Below are 18,546 nucleotides of genomic sequence, written 5' to 3' on the forward strand. Positions count from 1 at the left end.
TTTGCCAGTAACTGCCATCTGGGGTCACATGAATTATCAAAGCTTCCTACAGAATCATGTTGCTGTGATAAACACCATTTTCAGCCTTGTCTAGAGCCAGCTGCCCATCGCTTCCACTTAGCTGCCCCCGTGGGTGCTACAGCCAGAATGTACCTGCAGCCAAACTGCGTATTGCAGCCGGGAAGTAACCAGTTCAATGAGGTGTAATGAAGGTAGAGGAACAAGACTGTCTTTGTCTCAGACTATTTGTAATTTCCAACAAATATAAAACATCTGCTTATGCACTCTGTTATGGCAACTGTTTGCATGAGACACGCTACGATTGGCTGGAATCCTAAAACAGTCTATTTTTTTATGCTCTTGCTGAATCACCCCGCTTCCCACCCAACACTCAGAGTGGACTGGTGTACAGGCAACCCAACAAGTGAATGGTATTTAATGTTCTTCTGCAACACAAAGATTTTACTCTGGCATCGGAACAGTTACTCTGGGTGCTGTCAGCCCAAGCGAAGGATTGAAGGATGAAGAGAAAGGCATGTGAGCAGAAGCAATGATTTACAGTGTGTTGATCAGAGTCCTGGGTAAAAGGGACGGAAGATGTCCTGCGCTCATCTGAAGGTCTAGCTATATAAATATGAAGTAGCTCTAAGAGATTATCTTGCTGACACTGAGCTGGCTCACAAATGTTCAAGAGCAGCTGGGCTGGGGAGAGCAACAGGACAGCATCCAAAATCAACACTGGACACTTGCTGTTTCCACAGGTGCGAGAGCGCAGGACTAGTGAATCCAGTGCATTCCAAATGACACCTGGGACTAAGCAACACACACATACACTAATACCTGCACTCGATGGTTATTAATAAGCCTCTTGTTATTGTATGTAAATTGTATGTTCAATGTATACACCCATGTATTGTACAGAATGCCAATGCAGAAAGTGTTGGCACTCCATGAGATGCTATAGTTCAGCAACATATGGAGAGCCACATGTAGATCACTATATAATCATGTGCACTTTACTGTATGGCACAAGGCTCATTTCTATGTAGTTCTTCGCAAATGGAAGCAATGTTATTATTAAGCAACAAACTTCGGGGGTTATTTCTTAAAGGTCGAGTTGTGTTTTCCCCAAAAACGTTGAGTTTTCTAGGATGTTCCACTAAGAACTCGGGATTAAAAAAACTCAATTTTTTTTTGAGACTTTTTATGCCCTGAAGCTGCTAAAATCCGAATCAGAAAATACTCTAGCTAACACCCGTCGAGGTCATGTAGAAGTCTTTGGCAGAGGTCCCTTGAACCATTTGAAGATGTTTTTTGACATGATTTTTGGTTTTTTTTTAAGGTGGTTTTCGCTTGAAAACTCAATCAATTTGTGTTTCGCAGATAACTCGATCGATTCAGGTTTTCAATTTTTTCCCACCCGCTTGCATCCAATGGAATTTTTTACATTTGGGTTTCATAAATAAGCAAACATTCAAGTTTATTAGAGGTAGGAAAACCCCCCACAAACCTCACAAACTCGACCTTTCATAAATAACCCCCTTAATGTGGTAATACAGTCTCACATGAAAATGTCCTTTTTTGTGAAGGGTAGAGAAATGGCCCATTGAGAGGGGACGTCTGTGTTTGTAAACAATTACTTTAAAGAAAGAGGATGATTCATCGATTTGGCACGTATTTACTAAAGAATGAGTGGATGGAGAAAGTGCCAAAATACCAGGTCATGATCTAAACTTGGAGAGGGCAGGGGAAGTGTAAATTTAAGAAAATCATCAACAGTGAACAGAAGATCCAACAATCATCGTCGGAGATTTCCAATACTCAATACTTACGACCCTTGCGGATATTTAGTTGCAGGTTCCCCTTCAGGACAGTACAACCTTCCAGCATTTGGGCTGAGGTAACAGAATCAATGGTTTTCATCTTCTCTTCACAGACCTTGGGGCAGGGACCCTCGCAGGGGCTGCAGCTCATGCTATAAATGAGAGATGGGGGATAAAGGTCAGTGGCAGTAGAAAGCGATATCAGTTGCCCCCAGTAGGGTCAGAAGTAATGCTGAGCCAGTACACACTACAGTGGAATACCTACTTGTTCTACTTTGGCAGTGTAAAATGTATTACAGATCTGAGGAATCTGCAAGGGCTCTTAACGCTGCCATATATCTGGCTGTGTCACTATCAATTTTCACCTACCCTTAGCTCAATTCCTGGGAGTTAGCTTTGGCATTGTGCTTTAGCTGAGAAATGCTAGCAATCAGTTACTAGTTGGACGACCTTCCAACTTCACACAGGAAAAATTTCCAGAAAAAATGTTCCTTTCTGACTCAATACTTCAGAAATATTCCAACTCATTCATCATCCAAATAACTGCAACCTCTTGCTGGCTGGCAACCCATGAATATGTACGAAACGCAGATACCAGCAGTGGAGTATCTGCAACTCACATTATTCATAAGCACAAGGGAAGCTATGTGCAGCAATTTAAAGGAATAGTAACGCCAAAAAATTATATTTATGTTATAGTTTTATGTTTTAAAGGAATGACAATATAATGTACCATTGCCCTGCACTGGTACATCTGGTTTGTTTCAGAAACACAACTACAGTTTATATAAACAAGCTGCTGTTTAGCCATGGGGCAGCCATTCAATTACAGGATACACAGTAGATAACCGTTAAGTTCTGAAAAATCCCTTTGTATACTACACAGTTTATCAGTTATCTGCTATGTATGTTTACAAGAAATGAAAAAGTACATTACCTCTGGCTGTCATTCAGCATGAATCCTGATGGGCACTCGTAAATGCATTCTCCTTTGTGAATGATGAATGGATTGACGCTGTTTACCCATTGATGCACCACGGCACAGACTTCCCGAGTGATGCAGCGCCACCCTTCAAATCTATAGGTGTTAGGCGGGCAGGTCTGGACACAGCGGCCCTCGTAGAAGAAGTGGTGACAAGCCACGCACGCGGTGTCGTTATCGGGTGCCGTGCAGCTGCCCAAGCATTCTGGGTGACAGCATTCATTGTTATCAGTACATGCTCGCTTGCCACAAACACTGGGGCACACTGAAACAAAATAAAACCCATAGGATTATTAAAATGAATACATGAAAGGATAAGCCAAAGTAAGTAATAATGGGGCAAACTGGATTTGAGCACCCAACAAGCAGTTTCTTTACCCTTTAAATCATTTTTATGCTGTAGAAATATACCACATTTTTACATCAAAACTTGAGAAACATTTGGGAAACATTTTGAGACTCTTTTTTTATTTTTAGATGCCAGGTTTTTTTTTTACTCTTTGAACTGTTCTGCTTACAAAATCTTAGGAATAACCTTGAGCATGAAGGTACAATGCTAACATCAGAAGTTTGCTACCAAGGGTTGTGTGTGTAGTTGTAGCTACAGGACTACGCAACACATGGCAGAACGAGATTAATTTTGGTCAAATATATTATATTTATACAAGTGGGGGGCCTGTTCTTTAGAATGCTTGGGACCTGGGGTTTTGTGGATACTTTAAGTTTACTAGAAAACATGTACTCAATAGGTTGGTTTTGCTTCCAATAAGGATTAATTATATCTCAGTTTGGATCAAGTACAAGCTACTGTTTTATTATTACAGAGAAAAAGGAAATCATTTTAAAAATGTGGATTATTTGGATAAAATAGAGTCTATTGAAGATGGCATTTCTGTAATTTTTAGCTTTCTGGATAACAGGTTTCCAGATAATGGATGTCATACCCATATTATTATAGATGCCAGCTGTTTAATTTTTATAGAAAACTTGCAAACCGTTGTACAGTGTATGACCTTATGGCCATCGGTCAGATGGAGGGCCACAAGGACCAGCAGATGTGGACCTCGATCCAACAGGAAAGTTGAACCAGCCAGACCAACATCTGCCCAATTTTCGTCCAGATATCGGTAAATTTGTTACACTATGCAAGTGGCACATAATAGTGGAAGCAGCTGTGTGCTTTCCGTGATACCCATCCAAGGAACAGGTGTGCAAATGTTTTTTTTCCAAGACAGAAATAGGTTACAGGAAAATATCACTCACAAAGGCACACACAAGAGGAAATCACAGCAGGTGCCTATTATTTACATTCCTGTGGAACTGGTTTAAAGGAGACATCTTGTGGACTGAGAGTAATAACAGCCGGCTACGCTTAAGCAAAAAAAACGATAAGATTTCCCTTAAGTATGCATGGAGTTCTACACGGTAGAACAATTCATTGGTGATGCTACTGTGGGATCTTTAAATGTATAAGGGGGCACAAAAAGAAACTCAAAGCTAACTGCAAAGCTGCTACAGTGCAAACACAATTTCAGATGGTAAAAAAGGCATCCTATTCACATATTACTCCTAACCATGTCTATATCTATAGTTAACCTGCTTTCATTGCTCTACTTTGGAATGTAACATGTGCAGGCAGTATGTCATTTCAACATTTAGCAAAGGTGCTTTGCAGTATATTCTGCAACCATTTCTGGAAAAAAAAAACCACCAGCCTTCCTATACTGTATATTTACCTTTCTTCCCTATTAGTCACATTGGCATCAAGCATCATTTTTACCCACCAGGAGGCAGGGCCGGCCACATTGCCCCCTCCGGCACCCGTGTATACATGAGCATGCATGCAAGCATGCACTAGCCGGACTCTGCAGACCGGACTGGGGTAGGTAGGAGTGAAAGGTACGTGCCTGGCACTCCCTAATTTTTGGGCCCTAGGCACGTGCCTACCCCTAGCTCCGGCCCTGCCAGGAGGCAACCCTAGCTATTGGCCTTGCACTCACTTACATCATCTTAAAACGAGTGTCGTCAATTCAGCAGATAAGGGAAGATCTTAAAACTTTATAGTTCTTGCTGTAGTGAATAACAGGCTCCTCATAATGAAAAGAATAGCAGCAGATAGTATAGGCCAAGGGATAGCATCAAATACAGCAGAACCACCATTTTACGTTTTTCAGCGGACCAGAATACAGGAAAATGTAAAATCAGGGAAATGTATTATGCATAATATATAGGTGGGGCCACAAAACAACAATGTAAAATGAGGGGAAACTTAAAATCAGGGGATGTAAAATGGGGTTTCTACTGTACATAATTTTGTATTTGACAAAACAGCCGTCTGTGCCTCAGAATAATAACTTAACTTCAAGCACTAAGTTAGCCTTGTTTAACTTTAGCATAACCTTGCTTAGCCTTCCCTGCTAAGAACAAACAGCACAAACTCTTCTTAGTTTTTGTTTTATCTGTAATCTAGTATTCAATGCAATTGTAACCTGCTAACATGGACCTCTAGACTAGAACATCTACTACTCACCACAATCAAGATCTTCTCCTCTGTCACACTTCGACCCTTCTACCCTTATTACCTCCGCTATCTATGTCTTTAAATAATACATTTTCAGGGTAGCTAAAGTTTTGTCTATAGATAAGATATTTCGCCACGGACTTAAATTAAGGCTTTTACGAGGGTATTTGTCGCAAAGGAACCTATGTGGAAAAATCTTTTGCAAACTTTTGACGTTAGTTTGGGCAGCTTTTGTGGATGCAATTAAACAATAGTTCTGTTACAACTACAGGATACTGTATATAAAAATGCAGATATCTCAGACCGCAAGTTACTGGTTGTTAATATAGTGAGCAGCACTTTTGAGAAGAGTTAAAATAATCTATTTAAGTGCAGTAGACAAATTCATTTTAATTTAAAGAAGTGTTTTTACCCACTGTGCTGTTTTACAACATGCTTAAAGGGATACTGTCATGGGAAAATTCATTAATAGTGCTGCTCCAGCAGAATTCTGCACTGAAATCTATTACTCAAAAGAGCAAACAGATTTTTTTATATTCAATTTTGAAATCTGACATGGGGCTAGACATATTGTCAATTTCCCAGCTGCCCCAAGTCATGTGACTTGTGCTCTGATAAACTTCAATCACTCTTTACTGCTGTACTGCAAGTTAGAGTGATCTCACCCCTCCCTTTTCCCCCCCAGCAGCCAAACAAAAGAACAATGGGAAGGTAACCAGATAACAGCTCCCTAACACAAGATAACAGCTGCCTGGTAGTTTTAAGAACAACACTCAATAGTAAAAACCCATGTCCCACTGAGACACATTCAGTTACATTAAGAAGGAAAAACAGCAGCCTGCCAGAAAGCATTTCTCTCCTAAAGTGCAGGCACAAGTCACATGACTGGGGGCAGCTGGGAAATTGACAAAATGTCTAGCCCCATGTCAGATTTCAAAATTGAATATAAAAAAAATGGATTTCAGTGCAGAATTCTGCTGGAGTAGCACTATTAACTGATGCATTTTGAAAAAAAATTTTTTCCGATGACAGGATCCCTTTAAAGCTACAGGGATTGGTTGGGGGTGTGAGGCACCCCTTTGATTGGCTAACAATCAAAACAGTACTCCAGCCTATAACAGCACAGCGGTGCCCCAAGTTTGGAATGCTGATATTACTCAGGGCTGGGGTGGGTCTTCTTGAATCTTTAAAGTAAATAAACAGTGGTGGTGTAACTATAGAGGAAGCAGACCCCGCAGTTGCAAGATGGCCCAGACTGTGGGGTCTGTTTCCTCGATAGCCAATAAAAAACCCTCCCCCGCAGCCGTACCGTACTCGTACCGGCGAGGAAGGTGGAAGCAAGTCGAGCGGGAGTGGGTGGAGTTTTTTGAATGTGGGCAGGACAGGAAGTGGGTGGGAGGATGGAGATGGGAGTGTGCTGGGCCCCTCTGAAGATTTTTTTGCACGGGGGCCTGGCGCACTCTAGTTACGCCACTGTAAATAAAGATAACAGATGTAAATTACGTTGTTAGCAAAATAATTCTATATGGTACTTTAGATACAGATAGATGTTTCAACTTCTTTTTTGTGTTAAGTAAAAAATTTAGCCGTGCTTCACTACATTGTGTAACTGTCAATTGATTAAATGGGAAATTGCAGGTTCCTTTGCTACTCCAAAGCACAGTAGAAGACAGACACAGTGATGATAATGCTAGTAAAAGGGAATTCACGCACCAAGAACTGCCCAATAATTGTCGTTAGGCTGCACATTAGTATTGATGATTTATCAGAAAATGAAAACATATTAATGAGAAATTATACTTTTTTTTTAAAAGGAAGATTAAAACTCTTCTAGACTGCCTGGGGAGGATGGGGGGAGTCACTCGGTGCCCGCTCTGCACAGCTGTCATTTAACTGGACAAAATGACCATTCATGACTTTCTCGTTGAGAGCCTGAATGCAGTTGACAAACACAAAGCATGCCCCCACGCAGGCAGGGTGCGCTGCTCACAAGCATCTCATACAATGGGCTGTGTCCTTAAAACAGAGCCGGTCTGTTTGCTCCACGCGCCTGCATGGCCAAGTCAATGTGTTTACACTAAACTGTGCTTGGTTCTGCTAATATTGGCATTATTATTGCACTGGATTACTACTACAGAGCGCATCAAGTAACTCGAACATTGCCGAGGATGGAAAATCATGACCCACAGAACAAAAGTGCCATTCATATAATAAGGTTTACAAAATGGCACAGTGTGGTATGGGTCATCAGTTCACTAGTTATACATTAATCATACAGACCAGACCCAGACACAGATGTAAATCCTTTTTTGCACTTAATACATGACCTACATTTCAGGATCACTCGGTTCTGCCCAACTTGTCCCAATACTTTCACACAGCCGCAACTAGGGTTATCATCCTCTCTAGAAGAAATACCTACCTTCCTAGATATATTACCTTTTATCCCCCAAGAAGATTGGCACTGAACATTACATACTAGCCAGGCAGCAACCACTGCCTCCATCCATTTAGTCCCTGCATGTATAAAATAGTAAAACTGCATCACAAAGTATTAAGGAAATCTTGTATAACTTCCTTGTTTTTCTCAGCAACTTGCAGAAAGTCCACTGCCTAATAGTGATGTGCAGGTCTGAATTTTCCCGATTTCCCGAGCGTGGACCTGATTTTATAGATTAATAAATAAATAAATAAATATATATATATACACAAAATCTGTCAGGTTATGAAAGTTTGAACATATTTCTGTGTTTATTTTCAGTTTGCTAATGAAGGTGATTTGCCCTTTAAGCTGCGAGTCTTCTCCCAAGGGACCTGTTATCTTATATTGTTACAATTACAAAGAAGTTACAAAACTTCTTTTTTTATTGTAATATATTATTTCTATATTTAGTTAGGCAGTGCAATGTATATTACACTGCCTAATTAAATATAGAAATAATATATTACAATAAAAAATGAACTTAACATCCATATTGCTCCTAAAAAAACTGAATAGCTATTGGTATGTATGCCTTGTTCAAATAAAAAAGTACAGAGACTTTGTTGACTGGTGGATCATATTAACTGTGGGTCTATGATAATGACATATCTCCCAACATTTTGGAAATAAAAAGTGAGACAAAAAAGTTGTCATGCATAGCGCGGCAAATTTTTTGACCGGTCCCATTTTGTGGCCACACCCCCTGATTACCATGTTCATTTTACAAAATTTGGCAGGTTGAACATATTTCTGTGTTTTTTCCAGTTATTACAGTTTTGCTCATGAAGGTGATTAAGCTGTGAGTCTAAAGGTGGCCATACACGGATAGATCCGCTCGTTTGGCGATGTCGCCAAACGAGCGGATCTCCCTCCGATATGCCCACCTTGAGGTGGGCAATATCGGGCTGATCCGATCGTGGGCCCTAGGGCCCAACGATCGGATCCTAGCGTTCGCCAAACGGGCGGTCGGATCGCGGGACCGCATCAACGAACAGATGCGGCCGCGATCCGACGGGATTTTTAATCCCATCCGATCGAGATCTGGCCGACTTTCGGCCAGATCTCGATCGGGGAAGCCCGTCGGGGGCCCCCATACACGGGCCAATAAGCTGCCGACACGGTCTGTCGGCAGCTTTTATCGGCCCGTGTATGGCCACCTTAACTTCTCCCAAGGGACCTGTTATCTTATATTGTGACAATTACTTATTTGCTTATCTCAAAATGGTTACAAAAGTATCTTACCGTATATACTCGTGTATAAGCCGACCCGAGTATAAGCCGAGGTACCTAATTTTACCTATGAAAACTTATTGACTCGAGTATAAGCCTAGACACAACTCAGAAAAGTCTCAGAAATATCAAACAGTCGGTTTAATGTTAAAAATCAAGCCATGATGCTTAAAACATTAATTCATAGTACAATGATAAAAAAAACCTCTGGTAGATGAAATAGATATATTAAGAAGACAGCTGCCTTACCGGTAAATTTGCTCCAATGGGAGGGGAGAGTCAGGAAGCTGCTCCCTGTAGTAGGCGCTGATCGCCTTCAAAGAGTTGTTAGTGGGTGGGAGGGGAAGCTGCTCTCTGCTGCTGGGCCCCTTCAAAGTTTGATCGATCGATGGGGTAGGGGCAGCCCGGAGATGCTGGCAGGCAGAAGGGGAGAGCCGGGGATACTGCTTCCTGCAGCCGGCGCCGGGCCCCTCCAAGATTTTTTGCGGGGGGCCGGCCCGGAGTTGTCGCTGAGCTGATGACATCAGCGTGCGCACCACTGGCAGCGTGACACACACTCCTTGCGCTGTTGCGCTTTTCTTCGCGGCGTGTTTCTGGCTGGGAGGGGGATGTTCCTTGTTGGCTCCTTAGGATCGGGGTCCCATGGATGGGTTGCGGGCCTACAAATTCACCGGTAAGGCAGCTGACCCGCGTATAAGCCGAGGTAAGATTTTCAAGCACATTTTGGGTGCTGAAAATCTCGGCTTATACGCAAGTATATACGGTATATGCAGCTATGGCTGTTCTGGGCTCTTTGCCAAAAGCCAATTAGGTTAAAAACATTGTTTCTTTTTCTGGCAGTTCAGTGCAGAGAAAAACGGGACTTTCCAGTACAAACGAGGGACTGCAGGTTAAACTTTCAAAAGAGGGACTGTCCCTCTAAAAACGGGACAGAGGTATACCTTGAAGATACATATACTTGTATTTCCAATATACCAGTTGCTGCAACAATTCCCACAAAACACTGCAACTTTTTCATTAAAATATCCTCATCCTGGGGCAAGACAAGAGATGATTTCCAGTATAAGTTCATGAACACACAATAGGGCTAATGACTTCTTTGGTCAAAGAGGGAAGGGTTATGGATGGAGTGTTCCTTTACTTTATCAGATGCAAATCATAATTTCCAGTTGCACTGATCACCCTGCCATGGGTATTGCCAAGGATTAAGTCATACATTATAAAAGCCTAATAACTACAGCACAATGCAATACAGTAGTAACCTTAACGTCAGTAAGGGGAACAAATATGTGGATAAGTAGCAAATTTACAGTAATTTTTTCTTTAACAGTTTTCTTTAACAGGAACAGTTCAGAACAGTTCAGAATAAAAATAAAAACCGGGTAAATAGATAGGCTGCACAAAACAAAAAATGTTTCTAATATAGTTAGCCAAAAATGTAATGTATAAAGGCTGGAGTGAGCTGATGTCTAACATAAGAGAACAGAACACTACTTCCTGCTTTTCAGCTCTCTGAGTTAGTCAGTGACTTGAAGGGGGGCCACATGGGACATAACTGTTCGGTGAGTTTGCAATTGATCGCAGCTCAACAGTTATGACCCATGTGGGCCCCACCCCGATTTGTTACTGCCTGGAAAGCAATCAGTGGAAACCAAGGAAACCTAAAGAAGGAAGTAGTGTTCTTGCTATCATATTAGACATCCAGTCACTCCAGCCTTTATACGTTACATTTTTGGCTAACTAACTATATTAGATAAATGTTTTATTTTGCATGGGCTTTCTATTTAGCCAGTTTTTGTTTTTATACTGAACAATTCCTTTAACAGAAAAACTCTGTTTACGCATATTAATTATTGAATGACTCCATCTAACCTATCTCCATCTCCCGGAGAATGGTTTATTCCATTCTCTTATATCCACATTACAGTAACTTGTCGGCTTTTTCTCTGCTAAACTACTGTATAAAAGAAATGTAGTTAAACAGTTAAGCAGAAATCATATCAATCAGTCCTGTTTGTATATACCTTATAAGTGTAAAACTCCCAGTGTCCTTCCATGACTAACGTGTGTGGAATTGAAGGAGCAGAATATTCTATATTTATAACTCATCGTGCTTGTGCGTATGGCCTATTTCCACTGCTGCTTACTGTACACAGAGCTATTTGAAGCATTGTATGCTGCCCGAACAGCATGGATTTCCTAACAAGGCAGGTCTGTGTCCCGTAGGAACAAACTTCAAGCTGTCTGGCGTAGAGAGAGAGAGAGGGACTAATTCAGAGGGGAGAGGCCCCAAGCCTTGTGGTTTGGCACGTATTCTTATAACTGGTGCTGGTGTTGATTTCTGTTCAATTACATATCTAGCTGGTGTAAGATGTGTCACAAGTCTCCTGACACAGGGTACAAGTATTGGAGAAGAAGCAGTTAGAAGCACTGTAGTGTACTGGCAAGCTATGAAAAGAAGCATGGCATTTCCAGCCAGTTCCAGAACGTGCACATTTCTCTTCTAGAAAACGTAGTATTTACAACTTAGATGAAAAGGGGCTGGCTTCAAGTTCAGCTGCTTCATACATGGAACCATAAATCAGGGTACAGAGAAGTTTTGGCAGCAGCAACTTAATCTTCAGACCGTATTATAATGAAGTTATCCGGTTATACAGGAATGCAAAATTATTATACTTATTTAGCTTTAACGAAGCCGAGCAAACCTCCAGGCTGGTAGTAAACCTTTCCTAAAAGGCTAAAGCTGGGCATGGTATCAAAGGAAATTCAAAGCGTTCAGAAATAATAGGGACGGGTGTGTCTTTTAGTTCTAACAATGACTTAAGATGTTTTCAAAGTCTGATCTTACAGTAATCAGGTTGCTTAAGGCCGCGGCGCTGGTGGGGAAAAACAACAAGGAGGGAGGGATACATCATATGACAGAGAGAGAGGAGGTCTGCTTAGCGATTACACTTCCACAAAAACAAGCTCGTGTTCCTTGCCTACACCTCTTCTTTATCCTTAAAGGAGTTGTTCATCTTTAGATTAACTTTTAGTATGATTTGACGTGATATTCCAAGACCATTTGTTGCAATTGGTTATTTATTATTTCTGATTTTTTTTTAGTTATTTAGCTTTTTATTCAGCAGCTCTCCAGTTTGCAATTTCAGCAATCAGGTTGCTAGGGTCAAAATTACCCTAGGAACCATGCATTGATATGAATAAGAGACTGGAATATGAAAAGGAGAGGGTCTGAATAGAAAGGGGAGTAATAATAAATAGGAATACATTTTTAGCCATACAGAAGATTTTAGATGGGGTCCGTGAACCCTATTTGAAAGCTGGAAAGAGTCAGAAGAAATAGGCAAATCATTTAAAAAATATATATATAAAAAATGAAGGCCAACTGAAAAGTTACTTAAGGTGGCCATAGACGTTACAATTACGATCGTTCCTGGTAAAGATCTTTAGTTTCAATAGAAACGTGTAGAGCTGAATCGTTAGCTATACAAGTAGAAACAATAGAATGCTACCTGTATCGAACGATTCAGCACTAACAATGGGCAATGTTGGAGTCCCTTCAAAGGCACCCAATCAAAATTTTCCAGCTGGCTGATATTCAAGTCTTCTGCTAATATCGGTCGTCTCGTCTCCCAGCATACATGCACCGAATATCGTCCGAAAATTAGTTTCATACGATTTTATCGGTGGGTCTATGTCTACCTTTAGATTTAGCCATTCTATAACATACTAAAAGTTAACTTAAATGTGAATCACCCCTTTAAGGGAAATGGCACCCATGCCATAATGATCCCTGGGGTACTCTCAAGGAGAACCTGACTTTAACCTGACCACCCCTTTACAACTCACCGACACAAGTGTTGATCACTGAATGAGAAGCGACTGCCAGTGGAAAATTATGATAACGTTGCAGTTCTCTAGGAAGGAATTATGCCAATCAAAATGCTGTGTGGCACTGCACCAAACTATCACTAGAGAGTTGTGAATGTTGTGCCCAGCTTCAATGGGAAGCCTATGGCCAACTGCTACCCACCTGTCCAACATACACTAAAATCACCTGCACTTCTAAGGCTATATAACATGCAATGTAGGCAACTTCATCAACAATTAACGATACTTAAGTCATAAATAATTATATTGCCAAAACTCCGCCTAGACGCCATTGGGAGAATTATCCCCTTGTGCAATGTCCGCACAGAGAATGTTAAAGGTGGGCATAGACGCATAGACGCACAGATAATATCGTACAGAACGAATTTTCATACGATATTCGATGCGTGTATGGTGGGAAAAGAGCCGACCGATATCGGCAGAAGACTTGGATATCGGTCGGCTCCTCGAACGGGCTGGACGGAAAATTTTGATCGGGTGCCTTTGAAGGAAACCCAACACTGTCCGCTGTTAGTACAGGTAGAATTCTATTGTTTCTACCTGTATGTCTACCTGTATATGTGACGATTCCGCTCTACTCGTGTGTATTGAAACTAACCATCTTTTTTGGAAAGATCTTTTCCAAGAAAGATCATAATTATTACGTCTATGGCCACCTTAAAGCATGGCTTACATACAGACAGTATACTGCACCCTCCCAGTAGCCTGCCACCAAGAATCTGCTCTGTAATGTCATTCCTACAGAAAAAGTGAAGCCCTGCGGCTTTAGGTGCGCTACCACTTATCGACTACTGAGAGGGAATAGAATTAAACAACACAAGCACGTAACTCACTTAACTTTATGATATTTGGTGGATTGGAAATGCTTTTATTGGAAGGAAATTACATTAGATGTCCAAAAAGATTTTACTGAGAGTCCATATTAAATGGTTATACAATAAGCCTGTGTCCAAGCTTCGCTACTTCCTGAAGGTTTATCCTGGAATATATCAGATTCCTTATCCAGGTTCAGCAATGAAACACATTTAGCTTGCAGGTCCTATCGAAACAACAATTCCAGAAATATGTCAAAAGGTGTTGGAGATAAGTGTAGGCTACGGCCACACCTAGGGTTGCCACCTGGCCAGTATTTTACTGGCCTGGCCGGTAAAAACGATGGTTGATCCCAATGTTATTAATAGGGAAAAAAGATAAACAGGTGGCAATCCTATCCAGGCTTTTTCTTAACCTGCATATAAACAATGACTCGCTGTTCTCAGCTAGCTCTGGACACTGCAAACGCATGTGGCACACTCAAGGAGGGAATTTTGGTGCAAAAAAAAGCTTACTTGTGTGGCTCCGAACTGAAGCTCTCTCCCGTGTATCTGCACACAGGCCACCATAGTGCAGGCATCAGAGCGGGCTGGGAAGAGCTGATTGGCTGCTGCTCAGCCTGTGTTTATACGCAAACTGAGAAACGGCACAATGTGGCTGTAGCTTGACCGCATCTGCTGCAGGTTTGATGCCACATTAGCACCTTCAGACCAAGTTGTCCGTTTACTTACCTGCCTGTGTATGGGGTCCATAAACAGCCTGTCCGACTGATATCATGTGAAAATTGGCCATATATTAATCAGCCATGTAGGCCCCTATAGATGAGGCGATACTTGGCCCAATTTGGCCATCCACATTCTGGGCATAATTGGGCCAAGATCAACTTCTCTGGTGAGCTCTGGCCAGTGGCATAACTATAGAGGAAGCAGACCCCGCAGTCACAGGGGGGTCCCGGGGACAGGGGGGCCCGAACTGCTCCCTCTACAGCCAACAAGAAACCCCCCCTCCCCAGCCGCTCTATTACCTGCGGTGAGGAAGCAGAGCACTTCTGCATGGGCGGGAGTGGCCAGGGGTCTGGGCGTGAAGTGGGCAGGGTCTGGGCAGGAAATGGGTGTCATGCATAGAAGCCTAAAGTCAGGCAGGGGGCTGTAAAAATACGTTGTGTTCTAATCACATTCAATTCATACAATACCAGCTGGATATACACTTGGATATTGGTCGGCTTGTCGATTGGGCTGGCCAGAAAATTTTCATTGGACGCCTTATAAGGCATCCGAACATCGCCCATTGTTAGTGCTGAATTATCAGATACAGATAGAATTCTATTGTTTCTACCAGTATATCTGACGATTCAGCTCTAGACGTGTGTATAAAAACGATCGATCTTTCCTAGAGAAAAAGTCTGAATTTTACCTGCTGACAAACTGAACTATTGGCATTAACTGAGAGGAACCAGCATTTACCTAGCTTTGCTAACATTAAAGGGAAACGACAACAAAAGTATGTTGCTTGTATGCCAAAGAGTAAGTGGTTCCAGTCCATAGGGGGCAGGGAGCTGCCTGGGGTTTGGCTGAAAAGGAAGTCATTAGGAGTATAAGGGAAACAGTTTAGCTGAGAACATGACTTTGCTCCTGAGGAACAGGCACACATAGTGCTAACGCCCCCTCTAGCATCCATAAAGGGGTCAGGATGAGAGGAAACATTTGCAAATTTAACAAGGAGAAACACTTTTTTTCCAGAATGAACGCTGCAGGAACCGTAGTGGGGGCATCTCCCCCAAAATACCAGTGTGTATATTAACTTGTTTAGTTAGCAGCAAAGGCAGGCATATCACACAGAGAAATCATTTCTTACCGCAAATAATTATGTACTGGCAATCAGAAGCAAAATGACATGTATGAAAGAGACAATCTCATTGAGAGAAGAGTTGTTTCCATACATTATGGGGCATATTTATTAAGGGTCGAATTTCGAATTGAAAAAGCTTTGAAATTTGAATTCAAAAAGACAAACTGAAATTAAGCAAAAGCTTTTTTTTTTTTTTGGTCGAATAGCTCCGTATTCGGCTGAATTCGAATCGTACGAATCAAAGGAATATCGCATTCAATCGAATTCGATTCAAAGTTTTTTCCAAAAAACCTTCGATTTTTCAGAGTCCACCAATTGACTCCAAGTAGGTTCTAGGAGGTCCCCCAAAGGCTAAAACGGCAATTTGGCAGGTTTTAGATGGTGAATGGTTGAAGTCGACAATACATGATAAATTTAGATATTCAAACTTTCGATTTTTTTTCCACTATTCCCTAGTCGAAGTATACAAAAAATAGCTCGAAATTCTAATTTTTTTTTTCATTCGAAAAGTCACCTCGACCTTTGATAAATCTGCCCTTATGTGTAGCAACTAACGACTAGCAATAAATACTTCATAGCAGCTCAGAAACCAGTGCAACTAGCATCAGAATTTAATAATCAGCCCTGTATCATCAGTATCTGCTTGATAATTTGCCACAACCCCTAAGCTTAGCTTCTCAACAGCTGCTCAGAGCCCACAGACACTTTCCAAGATGGTGACCCCATGTGACAAGTTTGAAGTCCTGGATCATTGCTGCTATTGACATGCTGAAACTTTATGCTGGTGCAATAAGTTCAGTATGTAAAATATGCAATTTTTAACCATATTCAAGTTTAGGGTTTAGTTCTCCTTTAAAGGATGGAGTGTACCAGCACTCCAAATATTCCTCATAATTACTCTAATCGTTTGTGACCAAGAAATATGATTAAAACTAAAAAAAAACAACAACACAGGAAAAGTAAACAAAACTTTTCTGTTTCTTGGGATAATGTGGAATAATGACAGCTCTGTTAGGGTTATCAGCAGAGTGTTAGTGCACACAGCTAGACTGAAGGGCAAGGAAATTCTTGAGCAAATTCAATGTATCAACATGTGATCCCTGCTAAGGATACCAGAGTGAAATCACATGACCTATTGCATTTCCCTTCCAGACATATTAAAGGAGAAGGAAAGGTTAAAACTAAGTAAGCCTTATCAGAAAGGTCCATCGAAATATACCAGTAAACCCCCAAAGTAGTGCTGCTCTGAGTCCCCTGTCAAAAGAAACACATCATTTCTTTCCTTCTATTGTGTACACATGGGCTTCTGTATCAGACTTCCTGCCTTCAGCTTAAACCTCCTTGCCCTGGGCAAGAGCATGCTCAGTTTGCTCCTCTTCCCCCTCCCCCTCCCTTCTCTACTGTAACCTGAGCCCAGAGCAGGGAGAGACTCAGGCAGGAAGTGATGTCACACCATGTTAATACTGCAGCTCCTATCCTAAACAAACAGAGAGTTTCTAGAGCTTTTTACTCAGGTATGGTAAAACATTCTACAGAATAAATATAGCATTCTAGCTTGCACTATTGCAGCTAATCTATTGGCAATAAAATGCCTCTGTAGCTTTCCTTCTCCTTTAAAGAACTGAAATCAGTGAGGCTGCATCTGAAAGTTAAGCATATTATATATGCGATATTCATAACACACACCAAAATAAATGTGCAGTCTGTACTTCTCTATGCCCTTACACACAACTATATCTATCACTGCTATACCATGATCAAGACCAAGCTTGTACAATCATCATATACAGAAAGGACAGGCACTAGCCTGTACAATCTTTAGCAAAGGAAATATACACATACTAAAAGGGAGGGTACGCCGCAATGAATAGGACTTGTGCAGAACATAATGGTTTGTCTATTGTCTTAAAGGTGTAATATATAAATCTAAAATAATATACTTTATTTTAGCAGTATGTGCCACTGGATAATCCTGGTATACGATTCATAATGCACACAAACAAACCATACATGTCACGAGGCAATAAATGAACAAAGTTCTGTCTTTTGCTTCCTCACTTCTTCCTGTAAAATTTCTGGTCAGGTGATCTATGAGGCAGCACACAGACCATCACAAAATGGTGGTTCAAGGTAAGATAAAAAGAAGAAATATATGGGGATATATCAATCCAGGTTTGGCAAGATTCTTTAATATGTCACTTAATATGATATATCTGTTGCTTAAGTATTTATTTAGGGGGTAACATTTTTAAGTATTTTAAGCAATAAAGAGCAACAATAAAAATACATTTGTAGCCTCACACTGCAAAAGTTTTTTTACTGTGGGGGTTCTAAGTACAACCCAAAAAGGATCTAGGTACAAAACATTCTATAAAAACACTAAGGGGCAAATTCATTAACGCGCGAGGCGCCGAACGCTAGCGTTAATTCGCTAGCGTTTGGCATTTTCGCTACTGCGCAAATTCACTAACTAACGCTGGCGTAGTTTCGCTAGTGTTACTTCGCAACCTTACGCCAGGCGAATCTTCGCTAGCGGCGAAACTACGCAAATTCACTAACTTGCGCAGTGTAGCGAACGCTACCTTTTACGCTAGACTTCCTTCGCCACCTCAGACCTGGCGAAGCGCAATAGAGTAGATAGGGATTGTTTCAAAAAAAGTCAAAATTTTTTCTAAGTCCCAAAGAACGCTGGCGTGTTTTCTACATGATGGCTGATAGGCTGAAAAAGATCGAAATTTTTTTGGGGCTCCCCTTCCTCCCCCCTACATTTCCTGACTCATGGCAACTTACCTAGACAGTGGGCACATGTGTAGGGCAAAATAAAAATTTTATTTGCAGATTTGAAGGTTTTCTAGGCATTTGTAGTGCAGATACGTGTTCCTCCATTGAAATTTGAATTTCGCGCCGTATGCAAATTAGCCTTCGAAAGCGCAACTTCGCTTTATATAGCGAAACA

The 18,546-nt window shown here is 41.3% G+C and overlaps 1 protein-coding gene across 2 annotated transcripts in view; it reads right to left on the reverse strand.

The window, feature by feature from the left end:
* The window catches only part of igf1r.L (insulin like growth factor 1 receptor L homeolog), a 166,842-nt gene that overhangs the window by 43,809 nt on the left and 104,487 nt on the right, over positions 1 to 18,546 (reverse strand). For both annotated transcript variants that reach the window (XM_018253259.2, XM_041586870.1), the window contains 2 exons: positions 2,761 to 3,070; positions 1,833 to 1,975 (listed from right to left, as the gene is read on the reverse strand). In XM_018253259.2, the coding sequence (XP_018108748.1) occupies positions 1,833 to 1,975; positions 2,761 to 3,070 (453 nt within the window). The remainder of the gene's footprint in view (positions 1 to 1,832; positions 1,976 to 2,760; positions 3,071 to 18,546) is intronic.

The sequence above is a fragment of the Xenopus laevis genome, chromosome 3L (assembly GCF_017654675.1).
Source record: "Xenopus laevis strain J_2021 chromosome 3L, Xenopus_laevis_v10.1, whole genome shotgun sequence".
NCBI classification, from domain to species: domain Eukaryota; kingdom Metazoa; phylum Chordata; class Amphibia; order Anura; family Pipidae; genus Xenopus; species Xenopus laevis.